Source organism: Typopeltis vanoorti, chromosome 18 (assembly GCF_054136105.1).
Source record: "Typopeltis vanoorti isolate ZY-2024b chromosome 18, IOZ_Tvanoo_1.0, whole genome shotgun sequence".
NCBI lineage: Eukaryota > Metazoa > Arthropoda > Arachnida > Uropygi > Thelyphonidae > Typopeltis > Typopeltis vanoorti.
In genome coordinates, this window is record NC_143566.1 from 71,891,396 (window position 1) to 71,909,765 (window position 18,370).

The window sequence follows — 18,370 nt, forward strand, 5'->3', positions numbered from 1 at the left end:
TGTACAGAGGGACGAATTCCCGATGATTGGAGTAGAGCTCTCATAGTACCCATATATAAAAAGGGAATTAAAACTGAATGTGAAAATTACAGAGGTATTTCCCTACTGAGTGTTCCTGGCAAGATCTATGCAAGTATACTTGAGAAACGGTTGAGAAGAATTGTGGAAGAAAAGCTTGATGAAGAACAAGCTGGATTCAGGCCAAATAGAGGCTGTCAGGATCAGATCTTCACTTTACGACAAATAGTCGAGAAAGCATGGGAATATAACAAAGATCTGTATTTAAGTTTTGTCGATTTGGAAAAGGCATATGACAAGGTACAAAGAGAGAAGCTATTCAATACACTGCAGTTATATGGTGTCAGTGGGGCATTATATCAAGCAATATTTAGTCTTTATTTGAGTTGTAAGTCAGCAGTTAGAATTGAAGGAAGTACAGGAAGATGGTTTAATGTTAAATCTGGTGTCAGACAAGGATGTACATTATCCCCTCTGTTATTCATTATCTACATGGATCACATTATGAAGGAAAGTGGTATTAAACATGATATCAAAATTGGAGATGTTAATTTATGCGGATGATGTTATACTTCTAAATAAATCCACTACAAGTCTGCAAGATTCTCTGACTAAATTGAATAGCTGTTGTAATAGATATGGTATGAAGGTCAGCAATAAAAAGACAAAGACAATGAAAATAGGCAGAATCATTGAAAATGTCAACTGTGTTGTGAATGGAGAACCTGTGGAACAAGTAAAACATTTCATCTACTTAGGCACGATTTTTACTGAAGATGGTAAATTAAATATAGAAACAGAATCAGCAAAGCTGGTATAGTAGGAAGTCAATTGAATAAATTCATATGGAATAAGAGAGAAATTAGTCGGAACACTAAATTAGCTGTATACAAGACAGTGTTCAAACCAGTTTTAACTTATGGATCTGTGAGCTGGGTCAGAAGTAAAACACTTGACCAAAGACTAGACCCCACAGATATGAGAGTCCTGAGAAAGATTATAGGTGTGAACAGATGGCATCAATGGCAATATCATATTAAATACGAGGATATTAGGAAAGAACTTGACATTGCCAGCATCCAGGAATGTGTTAGCAGAGCTAATCTCAGGTGGTATTGTTACTTAAACAGAATGGGAGAGGAAAGATTAGCAAAACAAGTGTTCTCTGCCAGTTTGGCAGCAAAACGACCCAGAGGAAGACCAAGATATAGGTGGATTGATACGATACAAAGTGCCTTAGACGATAGAAATATAAGATCTGATAATGTTGGAGTCTTGACAAGTAACAGACTGATTTGGAGGAAAATTGTAGACAGGAAGTTAGTAATGATGTAATTTTTTTCATGTAGTACTATCATATCCTGTACACCCCTTGAGGGTACATGGCAGGAATTTGATGATGATCATATTCCTATGATTTTTGAACTATTTGTCTTCAAGTGAAAATCTGATCCTGGTAACCTCTATTTAGCCTGAATCCAGCATGTTCTTCACCAAGCTTCTCTTGCACAATTTTTCTTAGCTGTTTCTGAAGTATATTTACATAAATCTTATTAGGAATACTTATTCTTCATCATCATCAACAACCATGGGTCCAGTGCCCGTAGGTGTCTGCTGCCATCTTGATATGATTCTCCCACTGCATTCTATTTTGTGCAAGATGACTCAGTTTGTGTATAGAGTTTCCACACCATTTGACGATGTCATCGACCCATTCTCTGTTTGGTCTTCCTCTTTTGTTCTTTCCTTCAATCATTCCAAACAGCAACGTTTTTAATTTTCTGTCATCATTCATTCTACCTATATGGCCAAATAGACGTAGTTTCCTTTTGATTATTTTCTGGATTATTTTCTTTTGGTTGTATTCGTCTGTAGATTTCCTCATTGTTCGCTTTCTGTATCCAGCTTATTTCAAGATCATTCTATAGCACTTCCTCTCAAATGCTAATATCCTCCTTTCAGATTCTCTCAGGAGTACCCAGGCCTCACATCCATAGAGCATGCTGCTGAAGATACAGGTTTCTACAATGTGCAGTTGAGTGTCTGCATCTTTATAGCTCAGCTCTTCCCTATTTTGACCATGGCTTTTAAAATAGTTGTTGCTCTGGCTATTCTAATTTTTCTCTCTTTTTTTTTGGGGGGGGAGGGTACAAGTCATGTGGCATTCAAGATATGTGAATTTTTCCACATTTTCCATTTGAAATCTGTCTATCATAACTCTGTTCAGTAACTCCTGTTGTCCGAATATCATTGTTTTTTCAAAGTTGACATTTAGTCCATATCTTTTTCCTTCTGTGTATGGTGTTTGCAATGTCTGTACCAGCCTTGCTGCATCTTCTTCAATCAGGATGATGTCATCTGCAAAGCAGAATTAGTTTATTCTCATGCCTCCACCTTCTTCTTTAATCTTATCTAGTGTTCTTCCCAGATGTGTGATGAAGATGATTGGCGATATTGAGTCCCCTTGACTTGTGGCAAACCAATCTCCAGTCTCACCTACTATTCTGATTTTTGCTTGTGCTTGGCTGTTTATATCTTTCAGCAGGCGGATCAATTTATTGTCCACACCATAGGATTCCAAGACAGCCCATGTTATATTTTGTCAATATTATCAAATGTTTTTTAGGAATACTTATTAGGGCAATATATCCTATGCACGAATAATTTCTGATCAGCATTGGAATTATTCACTCTCTTGCAAATCATACCTTTATTACATGTGCTTTTTTGTCAGCAGCTCTTCTCTCTTATCAATAATAGATATCTTGCATATGTGTATTTTGTTGGAGATCAACCAATACAGTCCACTTCTTATAATGCATACAAGGATTCATTTTTATTCAGGAATAGGTGAATTTTTGCTCACTAGTGGAATAAAAATATTTCTATATGGTGAAAAGCTTCCCATCCCAAACAGACATACTCCGGAAGCATGAAAAACAAGTAACTTTATTGTATCACTAAATACGGTACAGAGACAGTTGTCTGCACGGTTAGCAGACAACTCCTTCAATCGAACCTGTCACTGACATGAGGAGCTTTGGATCTTTCTCAGGCATAGCCAAGTTAGCCAGTCTTGGGTGTGGACTGCAGGGTTTTTCTCCCCAGTTTATCTGGCGTTTTTCATCCTGCAAGCAGGCAAACTGGCCTTCAGAACTCAACACCTCTACAGATATAGGATACATTAAGAGAGGCTAACTAACTTATCCTTGAGTACGGTTTCGGTTAGATGAGTAGAAAACCCTGACACTGCAAGGTAAAAAGAGGGAAAAGGAAGAAGAAGACATTTACAGTTTGTGTTATATTTAGCAACAATTAATGTAATTAGAGACAACTGGAATGAAAATAGCCCTTCATACTGAAAACCATGTCCACTACATCTATGCTGCATACATGCAAGGAAAACAGTTTTATTGTAGCACCAAACACAGTATCTAACTAAATACATTTGTCCTAACATGATCAGTTTTTTTCTATTAGGTTTTTAGTTTCCTTTTTTATGGAAATAAAAAAGGGAAACTAAAGACCTAATAGAAAAAAGAAGAAACATGAAACAAGATATGCACATGGTGTAAGAAACATAGACCATACTGAACTTTTCAAAACAATGTAATTAAAGAGGATATAAGATATTTCAATACAGAAATGATAAGAAAAGCAATAGAAAATAACAACAGTATAAAGAAAACAAGATGTTGGAAGTTTTTTCCACTTTGTTAGACTATAATAAATTTAGTTTTAATCCTTTATCCAAGTGTAAGCAAACAAATTTTGTGCCTGAAGCATCTTCAGGACTGAAGCAACTTGTAGTAAAGGTGGACCAAGCTCTCATCACTCCTTGTCTTAGTATCTCCCATAATGCAAAGCACATCTCCTTGCGGACATGTATAATGCTATGCATTAAGGGAAGGGTCACTACCCAGACCAGTTCTGACCTTTATTAAGGTCTCGTCAGTGGAAGCCAGACCCAGAGGAGAGGTGGTGATACCAAGGTGGAATCAATGGAGAATTCATCTCTACCTATACAAGTTGCCAAAAGGTGTCTCACCTAATTATTAAATTACTCTGGCAACTCGTATAGATAAAGATGACTTCTCTATTGCTTCCACCTTGGTATCACCACCTCTGGGTCTGACGAGACCTCAATAAAGGTCAAAACCTGTCTTGGTAGTGACCCTTCCCTTAGTGCATAGCATTATATATGTCCGCAAAGAGATGTGCTTTGCATTATGGGAGATACTAAGACAAGGAGTGATGAGAGCTTGGTCCACCTTTATGAGGAGTTGCCTCAGTCCTGAAGATACTTCAGGTGCAAACTTTGTTTGCTTACACTTGGATAAAGAATTCTTCTTCTTCTGCAGCTTGTCCTACTTAAGTGGGATTGCTGTTAATGATGAGTCTCCTCCACATCCTCCTGTCTTGGGCTATCACCACATCCAAGTTCTTCATCCTCAAGTCCTCTTCTACCAGCTCTCTCCATCTCTTCTTTGGCCAACCACACTTCTTCCATCCTTGCACATCCATCTGCATGACCTTTCTTCCCACATATTAGTCCTCCCTCCTCATCACATGACCAAACCATCTCAACCTTGCCTCCTGTACCTTCGCTCCTACTTTCACTGTTCCCCTCACATAGTCATTTCTCAGACGATCCTTTCTGGTCACACTGCACATCCACCTAAGCATTCTCATCTCTGCTACCTCCATCCTGCTGATGTTATTTTTCCTCAGGGCCACAGTTTCCATAGCATACATCATAGCTGGCCTCATTACTGTCTTATAGATTTTGCCTTTAAGATTGATCGGCACCCTCTTATCACATAGCACTCCAGCCATCTCTCTCCAGTTCCTCCATCCTGCTTGTATCCTGCATCCCACTTCCTTCTCAACCTCACCATCCACTTTCATTGTTGAACCTAAGAATCTAAAGTCACTGACCTTCCAGCTCCAGATCTGTCTCCTGGCTGCCATCCACTTTGCAACACATATACTAATCTCAGTCTCATAACTCTCTCTTCCAGTACTTTCCTCCAACTTTCCAGTTTGGCTGCCACTTCTTCTTTTGAATCTGCACATAGCAAGATGTCATCTGCATACAACATTGTCCAAGGCGCGTCTTCTCTCACCTCCTCCGTCACCACCTCTCTCTTTGTTTGCTTACACTTGGATAAAGGATTAAACTAAATTTATTAAAGAAAACAAGAAACCTTCTTGATAATGCAGGTAATGTTTATATGACAGATGTAATAGATGAAAATGGAATACTGATTACAAACAGAACAAACATATTGCAGATTACGGCTAAATTTTATCAAGAATTATATACAAATAAAGGGAAAGTAATAGAGAACAACAATAGAGAAAAGGATACTGAAAACTAATGAATATGTGGGCAAAAGATGGTGAAGTAAAACATGTACTTACAAAAATGGAAAGGCACCTGGACTTGATGGAATGCTAATAAAAATGTTAAAAAATGAAAGAGAACTCTTGCATATAAAACGACTAGAATTGTATACTGAGTTTTTAAGAGCAGGGGGCGATTAAGGGTTAAAGCTGTATAACTGAGAGGAGACCTCCACATAGCTTTTAAAAGAATGCGAAGAACCGACCGGGGCTTCTGACCTAATGTCCAATCCTCACCTTCTCGTGGTGCACCCTGTTGGGTATCTACCTGGATACTGAACGAAAGAGGATGGGCTGGCAATTTGGGATTTAGCCGACCAAATTGTATTCTTATTGGTTAAACCAAAATAAAAAATGATGGTACAACATGACAAAATTTCATGCCGGCTGGGGCGTCGCCCGGTTAAACAAGGCCCCGTTGTTTTTGCCAGGGAACCAGGGCGAACAGCGAAAAGTCAGCTACTGGAACAAATCTGAAAACACACCCCAACTCAACATCACCAGAGTTAAAGATTGGTACTATCAACATAAGAAGCCTGAATGGCAAAGAAATGGAGCTAGCTGAGGAAATAGATAAGTACCAGATCGACATAATAGGGGTAACTGAAACAAAAAAGACAAAAACTGGTGAGATCTTTCTGAGCAATAAATACAAAATGTTATATTCAGGCAATGACAATCAAGGAAAAGAAGGAGTAGCCATAGTATTCGACACAAAATACGAGGCTGATCTTCTTGAATGGCAGGCAGTCTCAAGTAGAGTGATGTGGGCACATATGAGAATGGAGAACTGGACAATGAGACTTATTTGTGCCTGTGGTCCCACAGAAGGTTCTACTAAGGTAGAAGTGGAGGGATTTTTTGATGCTTTAGAAAAAGCAACTGACACAATGAAAAAGGAAAAGTTGGTCCTTGTTGGGGATCTGAATAGCAGAGTAGGAAATGATTGTCGGACATACAAAAATATTTTGGGAAAATTTGGAGAAAAGAGCAAAGCTAATAATAATAGCAAATATCTGTTGGATTTCTGCTCAGGACATAGACTGGTTATTACTAACACCATGTTCCAAGATAAAAATGTCACAAATTCACATGGAGAGAAGAGGCAAGGAATAAGAAAAGTCTCATTGACTATGTTATTGTTGATAGTGATGTTTTCTTCCTGGTGCAGGGCACCAGAGTGTACAGAGGATTTGAAATTGGAAGTGATCACTGTTTAGTCTTGAGCAGGATAAAATTGAATTTCATATTGAAAAGAATAACATGTAAGAAAGTTTTAAAGTGAATAAAAGTTGAGCAGCTCTCAGATGTGAACTGTAGACTAACATACACAAAGATTATTGAAGAAAAAATTAAAGAGTTTGAGAACAGGAACCAAATCTTGGAGATTCAGTGGCAAGCCTTGAAGAAAACCCTGATTGATTCAGCCAGAGAGACGTGGTGAGGTTGTCTGCAAGGATAGAAAAATCTGAACTCCATGGTGGACGCAGGAAGTTAAAGAGGTTGTCTGCAAGGATAGAAAAATCAGGACTCCATGGTGGACATAGGAAGTTAAAGAGGCAGTGAAGGAAAAGAAGAAATCATATCAAAAGTTCCTGGCAAATAAGTCAACTTTTGCTCTTAGAGAATACAGAGACAAATGTAAGAAACGGAAACACTGTGTAAAACTAGCTAAGCAAAAGTCATGGGAGGACTTTGGCAAGGACATAGAAAATAAATATCAAGAAAGGGGTAAGATATTCTGGAGGTTGTTGAAGAAGCTTAGAAATGGAGGAAAGAGTGCTGTAAAAGGAGTTAGAGATGATAAAGGTGACATGAAAACAGGAGAAAAAGATCTCCTTGAAGTATGGAGTAATTACTTCGAAAAATTGCTAAATGAAACAAGCAGTGATAGCACAGTGGTAAAAAACACTGAAGAGGCATACAGTCAGGAATACATATTCATACTTGAAGTAGAAAAAGCCATCAAAGGCTTGAAATGTGGAAAGGCAGCAGGAGTAGATGATATGTACAAGAACCAATAACACATCAGTGCCATGTGTGTGAGATGATGCCACAAATGGATGTAGTATGACTTGTGCAGTTTTCTGAAAAATATCTAAAACTGTGCACTCAGGGGGGAAAAAAAAAGTAATATTTTCTTTTTTAGTTTTTAAAAACTCAAACACAAAATTTTTCAATGAAATGATGGAGTTTTAATGTAATTAGCTTTTCACTGAAATCAACTAAAAACTTCTTCAAAACATTTACCACAGTGCACATCAGTCATCCTTGTCACAAATTTCTCTAATATGACTTAGATCCCATGGGTATTCTTGGCAGTGTGAAAGTATACAACTTTCCTCAGTGTCATCACAAATCAACATAAGACATTTGTAAGGCACATTACTATTGAAAGCTGCCACCATTAGTTTCACATTGTGATGTATTGAGAATTTACAGAGTTAGTATCATTAGCACCAGCTAACACAGCTTTTCAGTTCTCAGTGAAGCAAATTTAGAAGAATCTGTTGATTTTGAAAGTTTTTTTGTGTACAGCAAATGAGCTGCAACATTTAGTACCATACAAATGAAAAAAAAATTTCCCACATACTTCTTACTGTTCCACCACAGATCCGAGACCCTAGTCTGACAACTTGCCAAGAAGAGTCAATTCATGTTGAAGGGGAAAAAGAAATAAGCTGATGATGCATAATCACGTGCTTTATACGTAAAATTTTTAAACTGTTATACAAGCAAAATAGTTAGCACTTTAAAAACTACAATGTTCATAAAAGAAAAGTTAATTTTCCATCATGTAATATTAAACAACTCATTCCACAAGGATTGATTACCCTATTATCGGAATGGATTCTCCTTCTTCTGACATTCGCAGCAGTGTCAAAGGATCTCATGTCTGTGAGCGTACAGTATATATATGTATATATATATATATATATATATCATACTTCTTGTATGATATATACAAATATTTATAACACTGCCTTCATTGATCTAAGCTTTACTAATCTTCTAATACTCTCATCTGTTAATTGAGATAACCTAAAGAGAGAGAGAGAGAGAGAGAATTGGAATAAACAAGTTTATGACACACTTCTTAAACAAAAAGATTATTACGTTTAATCAATGAGTGCAAACACATCTTCACAGAAGACAATTAACATGAGACCAAACAGAACTGGGATCGAGGAGTGGGGACGAGATAATAACATGTTGAATCCTGTCTTAACCTGCATCAACATGCTGTTTGATGAGAAACAGATACTCGTGCTGAAACTTGCAATGCAAGTTTCAGCACGAGTATATGGAGGGCTGCAGAACTCATATTGCAACAAATTCTGCAGCCCTCCACAATTTTTACAGGATTGGACAGGAAAATTTTAGTACTTGATATAATTCCTGTTCATATGCTACTCTTTTCTTGATTAAATTATACCATGTCTTATTTTAAAATCAGACTGGGTCCATATAATCCTTAATGACCATATTATTTTGTCACTTTAGTCATCAAAATACTATTCTCTCTCTTGAAAATAAGATGGAGTGAATGTAAAAAAAGAAATTGAATTACACATTAAATTAGCTTTCCTCTGATTAGATGTTCATTACTTTATGTGCCCATATATAATGTTATAGATACTATTTATTTAAATTAAGGGGATATTAAATCCCATATTGTTTTAAAACCGAATAAGAAACTCAAAGATTGGAATCAGAGAGTTTCTTGCCGAATATAGTAAAGTAAACTATAAAGTATCGGCGATCACTAAGCGTTATAGATACTTTTAAGAAAATGTTATAGATACTTTTTTTCTTTTTAAGCATTTATTCATTTATTTTTTGCTCTGGCATTTGCGAATTGTCATGTGGCAATCACTCAATATCCTAAAAAAAAAAAAAATAAGCTGAAAGATGCAACAACAAAAAAAATTGCAGTTGTCTTCATTTTCAAAAAGATATCTAAGCTGAAGGGATGAAAATAACAGAATGGAACCAATTTTACTTTCTAGCCACCTGTCAATAGGCTCTCATAAAAATTTCCAGTTTTCATTTGGTCCTCCCCCACATGACTTTTTTTTTTGGGGGGGGGGGCTTTAAGATCAGCCTTCTAACTTCAATTAAGATGACTTTCAACATACTTATTCTGCTCTATGTATGAGTGAAATACACATATGCACACACAAAATCAGGTAGGTTCAACTTAGGACAAGCCTACAGTGTAGAATACGAAAAGTGAAAAATAACACCAGAACACTTAAAAGAGATGGGCTGACATCACTAAAAAAATTAGTTTGTCTGAAAATGTAAACAAGAAATCAAAATGTATACACCATGAGCATTGAAATGGCAATAACAAAAGAAATAAATTGGACATTCTGGAAATAAGATGATTAATTTTAAATCCCTTGGAAATTTTAAAAATTCTATCAATCTATTGAATAAAAATAGTAGACATAATAAGTTGCCAGGAAAAATATAATTTTTTTTTCTCTCTTCCATCTAAAAGGACAGTAATCAAATAGCTCACTTTCATCAAAATGCAAAATTATGCAACTTTAAGTGAATTTTTAATTTGATAATTTTACATGAATTTCACATGGATAGTTTGTTATAGTGATAAATTTGCTATAATAGTTTGCTATAGGAATAGTCAGAGCTCGACAGATACTAGCTCATAGTGAGTAGATTTTGTCACCTCACTATATTCAGATTGGACAAACTAGAATATTTTTTATTTAATGAAATAACTTTCTAAACAAAATCTTTTAATCACTTCATGGAACTTCTACCAATTTATTAGGGAATGTTAAAAAAAATAGGGAGGGATCTTGGCAAGTACATTTTTTCCATGGCAAGTAGGATTTTGTATAATTTTTACTATCCCTGGGGATAGTTATAAATTTGCTATAGTGGTAAAAAAGTACACAACTAAATTATTTTAATGATAAAAAAGCATTTGATAGTTTTTTATGCAGTAATAGACTAAATGGAATAACTAATTGTAATTGATATTAAATTATTTCATTTTAGCTGCTTGCACAAGCCATATTGAAATGATTACTTTATTACTGAAAGCTGGTAAGTCTACAGTTTTCTTGTTTTTTATATATTGAAAGGGGAAAAATGAATTATTAATTCATTATGTATATATATATATATATGTAGGTGCAGCAAAATAAAAAAAGGCGATTAATATATTCATGTTGTTTCTTCTGTTTTTTAAGAGAAGAAACTATTTGAAAATATCAATCTCGCTATCTCCTCTTTCTTTCTGTGCAAAACAAGTAGTAAATTACTTGCAGTTATAAAGAAAATTATAAATTCTCTTTGTAAACAATGTCAGATTCTTTCCTAATATCCTCATTTTTAATATGATATCGCCATTGATGCCATCTGTTCACACCCCTAATCTTTCTCAGAACTCTCATATCTGTGGTCTCTGGTCTTTAGTCAAGTGTATCATTTACTTCCTAGATGTGATGACATCTGGTCTTGACCAAATATAAGAGGCATTCTTATAGTACTTTTTAGATGTGTTTTGCAAAATGCATAAATAATCACCTATTTGATTTATTTTGCTGATCTGTGTACATATTATTCCTCAGTTCTGACTGGATGGTTTTTATTGGAATTCAGTATTTAGGATCCTACAAAACTTTTGCAAGCTCTCTCACATTTAATTAGATCATTTCCTACCATTTCAGAATTGATACAAAGTAATAACTTCCTTCTTGCTAGATTTAATGGAATTTGGTCTTTGATCTCATTTGGACTATTTTTAATTGGTGGTATCAAGATACAAGCTCAATATTATATGTTATTTTCTGTAATCTTTCCAGTTTATTAGTTAAGTTCAGTAGTTCAAAAAAAGGCCACTTTGTGACTTTTTTAAAAATATAAACACTACACATCTCTGGATAAGAGCACACTTGCCAGGAACTTTGATAATTATTCTTTTTCAGGACTGCCTCTGACTTTTTTGAACCACTCTGAAGTTCTGATTTTTCTATTGTTGGCTTTGCTTGCTTCTCTGGCTGCATCATTCAATGATTTCTTCAGATTTTGCCACTGCTTCTTAAAGTTTAGTTCTTTTATTTTTGTCCTAAGGATAGGAGGAACATTTACATATTTGAGCCTGTAGTTCACATCTGAAAGTTGCTTGATGCCGATTTTTTTTTGTAAAACTTTCATACTTGTTTTGCATTTCAATATGATACTCATTATCCTGTGGAAAATTAAATGATTACTTCCTATTTTAAATTCAAGGCAATATTCATATCTTTGAATTCATAAATTAGTACATTAAATAAAATTTAATTAAAACATTGACAATATAAAAAACCTTGAAATTAAAAATTAATAAAAAATTTCAAAATGAAAAAAAAAAAATTAATTAAGTATCCTAAATACTTTCATAAGTTTATTGGATCTAATGCATACTGTGTTCCTTATTGATGGTAATATCTTGGAAGAGTTTTAGGAGATGAGAGATCTGGGGATGTTGGCAGATAAGAACCTAAAATTGTGTGGACAGCACAGCACATTATAATAATGATGTAGAGAACACTGACATGTAGGAGTAAAGATGTTATGATTCTGTTGTATAAGGCTTTGATCAGACTGCATATGGATTACTGTACAAGATTTGGTCACTGGTGGTTTCTAGAATGTGGAGTATGAAGGCAGATTCAGGGAATATAAATTGCACAGCAGTCCAGTTAGTGGATAGAAGAATGGGGGGTGGGGACATGATCGTGACATGTAAGTTGGTAAAGGGTTATTACCATATTAATGTGGATCTGATTTTCATAGAATGGGTGTAGACAGGGGAAGAACAATAGGCCATCCCTGGAAGCTGTATATGGAGGGTGTCAGCAAAGGTGTGAGGAGTAGGTTTTTTTTGCATGGAGAGCTGTGGGAGGTTGGAATGCATTGCATTGCATTGCCTGAAAGTGTGGAGACAGTGAATGCATTCAAGTTGTGGTATGATGAGCTCTGTGTGTGTGTGTGTTGAAGGATCTCTCGCAGTGAGTCGGTGATTGCATGGAGGTCTGATAGTAATAATAATAATAATATTCAGCAAACTCCATTTGACAACGTACCAACAATAAAGAAAGGTCAGCTTTTAGCATGGGGAACACTATTATATCAAACTTGCTCACTATAACAGACTCCCAAAGACATAATGACCAAATCTCCACACAAACAGTGCTTCCAAAAGAAATTACTGTAACAAACTGTTCACTATAGCAAACTATTCCCATGGTCCTTATAAGTCCTCTATAGTGGGAGTTGACATTACCATGTGATTTTTGAATTTTCATCTTAATTTTTGCACTTTATTTTCACTTTTATTTAACATTATTAGCATATGCATAATTTGTTTTCCATTTGTTAATTTTATTAAAATTAACAATTTTATGTAAATTTACATGCTTTCTTCTCTCTCTCTCTGCCATTATGTTCCATTTATTATTGAAAACAAGAACATCAAATATATCTGAAAAACCTTATCTGATCCATATTAATTAATGTGGCATATTAATCCAAGCAACCCAAATTTTCATCAACTTTTGGCTTTGGTTTGGTTTTTGTTTAAGTTCACAATAATTTTGGTGTTGGTTTTCTGTTTTCGTTGAGTGCTACATGGTTTAACTGTTTTAATTGTCTCTACAATGTTTATTAATAGTGTTATGCATTTCTAACAGTGTAAACAAGTTGACATTCATAGTGTTTTATTCATTTTGTGTAGCTATGAAATAGATACATCCCAAAAAAAAGCATTAAAAATATGTACTCTTTCTCAGCCATGACTCAAAAACAAATTGCCAATGAGTGTCGTGTTGGTTTAGGTACTGTTGAAGTGATTTTAAAGAGGTTTGGGGAGACAGGTACTTTTTCTCCTGACAGAAAAGGAAAATGTGGGTGAAAAAGGAAAACTACACTTACTCAAGATTGTTTGCTAGTTAGAAAAAGCAAATGAATCCAAGATTGTCTGCTGTAGACTTAAAGACTTGGCAGCTAGTGGGATTAATGTTTCTGATATGATAGTCCATTGAAGATTGTTAGAAGCAGGGAGGACTGCCCACAGACCAAAAAAAAGAAGGAACTGTTGACCAAGGCTGTGCAGAAAAAGAGGCTCCAGTGGACAAAAGATTGGACTATTGAGATAGAAAGTTGAAATTTAAGGATTGCAAATATAATTCAGAGGATAATTGCAATGTTGAAAGGAACATTTGACATGTAAGGGTATAAAGTCATTTTGTTTCTTTACAAGGCCTTGATATGACTGTACCTGGACTATTGGGTGCAGATTTGGTTTCCTGGTTCCAGAGGGATAAATAAGCAGTGAAAAGGCTGCAAAGATGATATAGGGATTATTTAATTAGATTACACATAGATATAGAGAATGTGGACTGCAGACACTGGCAGAGAAGAGAAACAGGGGTGATACAATAGAGGTCTATAAAGTTTGGAGAGGGTGTTATAGGATATCAGTTGATAAAATTTTTATTATATGGACGGTGGGGAGGGGTCAAAAAAGTAATCTATGAAAATAAGTTTGTGTGTGGTTAAGAAAAGATAGAGAGCTAGATTTTTCTCTCACTAAATATTGAGTGAGTAGAACAGTTTGCCTGTTGAAGTAATGAGCACATCTAGTGTCAGTGATTTTAACAGAAGATATAACAACTAGTATGAGTAGTGTATGGTCTCCCTCAACGAATCCTTGACTCCCTGGAGGTATAATAATAATAATCCCATGATTTCTCAGCTATGTTTAGTGAAAATCTGATCATGATAACTTGTTTACTCTGAAGTCAGTTTGTTGTTCTTCTGCAAGCTTTCCCTCCACAATTTTTCTTAGCCTTGTCTCAGATATATACTAACATTAGTCTTACCAGGAACACACTGTGGGGAAACTGCTGAACTGGTTGGCTTAGTGATTGGCATATCCACTCTCCAATTACCAGGCTTGCAGATTCAAATCTTGCTGGGCGTGGATGTTTGAGAATCTTAAGATGCTAGGTGAATTTCATTGTGTGGTTTGAGACCACAACCCCTCTTATTATGTTAAGAAAGGTGGTGGTCTATTTTAACTGTATTAAGCATTGTTGAATTAGAGATATTCAAATCTTGGTTTGTGCATTAGCCTTATGATCTGTCCTGTAAGTTCTGTTTATTTTCCTGAAGCATTTCATTTTAAAAGCCTGTCCCACTGTTGGTAGTATTATACACTCATATAATTTTATTTTTAGAGTTGAAAGAATTTAATTTTGTCTAAATATTAAGTTTATGCATTGTTAACCATGCTATGCAGAATTTGTGTTTTATCTTTATGTTTTGCCCAGTCATGTAAATTTTATGTCAAGTATGCCCATAAGCAGTCTTGTTTTGTAAAGCAAATAGGTGCCAGTACTCACTCTTTGTGATAGGAAAAATTGAACATTAAATAAAATTTATTTACCTCATACTGTAATAATGTTTTCAGAATAAGAACAGGAAACAAAGTATATAATGCAGTTTATTAAGCATAAATTTATTGTACCAGTATATAAAAGTAAATAATATATATATGTGATAATTTTTAATAAACATTTTATATAGCAAATATAAAAAAAAAAAAAAGTTTTATACAATAAATACCTTAAGAGTAGACTTGCAAATCTTTCATCAGGTCTACGGATGAAATTTCATTAAATAACTAATGTTATTTGCATACTACGAGGGTGTTCTAAAAAGTTCTCAGCCTTGACCATAGGTGGCAGCATTATTGGCAAGATTGTTTTTTTTTTCCGAGTTGGTACATCTGTCATAAGCATCCATGTGAAATTGCAAGTCATTCTATCAAGTAGTTTGTTTTATACAGCTGTCTGAAGCACAAGTGTTGTCTGTATCCCTTGAAATGGATAAAATTGAGTATTGTGCAGTTATATTAATACAATTCTTTGTAAAAGGTTTAATGCCAAAAGAAATTCATTCGAAGTTCATAAAAGTTTATGGGCAATCTTCTCTATCATTTTCGACAATTAAGAAATGGGCTGCTGAGTTTAAACGTGGCCATACCAGCCTTGAAGATGATCCATGTGAAGGATGTCCAAAACATGTAACAACACCAGAAATCATTGATCAAGTGCACGATATAGTATTGGATAATAATAAATTTAGTTTAATCCTTTATCCAAGTGTGAGCAAACAAAGTTTGCGCCTGAAGTATCTTCAGGACTTTGGTAATAGTACAACACCAAGCAACTCGTTGCAAAGGTGGAGCAAGCTAACATCACTCCTATCTCAGTATCTCGAGTGCATGAAAATCTCTGAACAGTGCTTAGAGCTTTTTAACAAGAATAAAACTGATTTTGTGCATCGATGTATTGCTGTGAGTGAGACTTGGGTTCACCATTACACACCAGAATCCAAACAGCAGTCAAAACAGTGGACAGAAGCCGATTGTTCACTGCCAAAGAAGACAAAGTTGGTTCCATCAGCAGAAAAGGTCATGGCATTGGTGTTTTGAGATGCTAAAGGCATTTTGTTTATTAATTATCTTGAAGAGGATAAAACAATAACCAGGGCCATATTATTCTGATCTTTTAACCAGACTAGATGAAAAAATTCATGAGAAAAGACTCAGTTTGCAGAAGAAAAAAAAATCATCTTTCATCAGGACAATGCACCTGCCCACAAAGGTGTTTTGGCAATGTGAAAATTAAGGGATCTGCACTATGAATTATTGGAACATCCACCCTATTCCCTAGATTTGGCTCCCTCTGACTTCTGTCTCTTCACAAAACTAAAACTCTTCCTTGTTGGTCAGCATTTTTCTTCAAATCAAGAGGTGATTGCAGCTGTAGAGGGGTATTTTGCAGATGTTACTGAGAACCACTACAGGGACGGGATAATGGCGCCAGAGCATCTCTGGAATAAATGTATGTCTTAAGTGAGATTATCTTGAAAAATAAAAATAATTTTGAAATTAAAAATCCATTTTTTCATTGTTAGGCCGAGAACTTTTCAGACCACCCTCATAGGTAAATGTGTAAAAAAAATTACAAAATATTGCAAATTTCCTGAGTAAGTGGTATCTCTATGTTTCAGTTGTCTTTCACTGAAAATTGTATGACACCTAGGATGTACTATAGGGGAACTTGAAATCTTGCATGGGTGGGAGCCACATACAAAAAAAAAATTCATGTTCAGTTTTACTTCCCTTTTTATAGATGGATACTATGAGAGCTCTCCAATAATCTGAAATTAGACCTTCTGAATTATGCAGTGTTACCACTATAAAACCTTTATATTTTCATACCGGAGTAGATGATATTCTAGTTGAATATCATCTGCTCCAGCTGCCCTTCTACATATTATGATTTTGAGGAATATGTATTCCTTACCAAAGTCATTAGAAGACTTTGGTAAGAACATAGAAAATAATATCAGGTAAGTGGCAAAATTCTGAAGTTTATTGAAAAAGTTTAGAAATGGAGGACAGTACTGCAAAAGGGAATCAAAGATGATAAAGGAGACATGAAAACAAAATAAAAGATATTCTAGATGTCTGGAGTAAATGCTATGAAAGTCTGCAGCAGTCGTTTATAGTATTTACTCTAGACATCTAGAATATCCTTCAGAAAAAGTCTGCAGCAAACTTTGATCTTAGAGAATACAGAGAAAAATGTAAGAAAGCAAAGCATGGTGTAAAACTAGCTCAACAGAAGTCATGAGAAGACTGAGAACATAGAAAATAAATATCAGGAAAGTGGCAAAATTCTGAAGGTTACTGAAAAATTTTAGAAATAGAAGAAAGTACTGTAAAAGGAATCAAAGATGATAAAGGATACTTCGCTTGCAAACATTTGCTTATACTTGGAAAGGATTAAACCAAGAATATAATTTCTTGGCATCTTTAATTTCGAGAAGCTCTTGAGACACAAGTTTACCTTAATGGAAAAAGAATTGAGGAAGTTAGCAAGTTTGAGTACCTGGGATCTGTCATTAATGGGAAGAATGGCTGTTCAAAAGAAGATTAAGAATGTCAAAAACAACATTCATGGACCTGTCTAAAATCTGAAAGGATGGATCTATCTCCACAGGAACAAAGTTATGAATTCTGGATGCAACTGTTTTTCCAATAGCAATTTATGGATGTGAGACCTGCAACCTAAAGAAGTCTGATAGGAAAAGGATAGTTGGTTACTAGGGAAATTTTTATTAGTCATTAAGTATACCAAAAAAAATAATAAAACTGACTAGTTTCATAAATGCCTATAATCTATTAGCTTGTTCAGGCTTTTTTTAGTTAGAGAAATGAAGAATGCAACTTGAAATTAAAACATAAATTAGATGAAGAAAAAAATCACACAAGCTAAATATGATTACAGTAACATTTAACTTATAGAGTCTATAAGTTAAATTCTTATTTTTAGAGGGACCTGTGGCATAGTATAATTATTAAAAACAACACATAAGTCCACAGTAATAACTTTAATTAATAAATAAGGTAGATATTTCGTACTAAAAATAATAGTACATCTTCAATGTTACAAACAGATAGGAATAGAATACAAGTAACGAATATTCAGTTGATCACCTATTAAAATACAATGTTGTCGCAAGCTAGGAAATGAAAGAAATTAATAAATAATTAATATTTAAGATAATTAGTTTTTTAATGATTACATAAAATAAAAGTCTCCCAGATCTTCGAGAGAGAGACAATCATTTCGATTTAAATTCGGTCGGTGTAAAAAAGCTTCACAACTTTCTTTAAAGAGGCGTTCATATTTGAACCTGCATCTATGAAGTAGAATAGCTTTATCCCACTGAATATTATGGGTAGTGGTAATACTGTGTTGTACTAGACCAGACTTCTGAGGTTTGTTGTAATCAATATAATATTGATGTTCTGTAATTCTTTTTTCCACAGAACGGCCAGTTTATCCAAAAT

The 18,370-nt window shown here is 34.8% G+C and overlaps 1 protein-coding gene across 1 annotated transcript in view; it reads left to right on the top strand.

The window, feature by feature from the left end:
• The window catches only part of LOC150096792 (ankyrin repeat domain-containing protein 54-like), a 129,551-nt gene that overhangs the window by 76,792 nt on the left and 34,389 nt on the right, over positions 1-18,370 (top strand). The window contains exon 6 of the mRNA XM_090407972.1: positions 10,456-10,503. Coding sequence (XP_090264098.1) covers positions 10,456-10,503 — 48 coding nt within the window. The remainder of the gene's footprint in view (positions 1-10,455; positions 10,504-18,370) is intronic.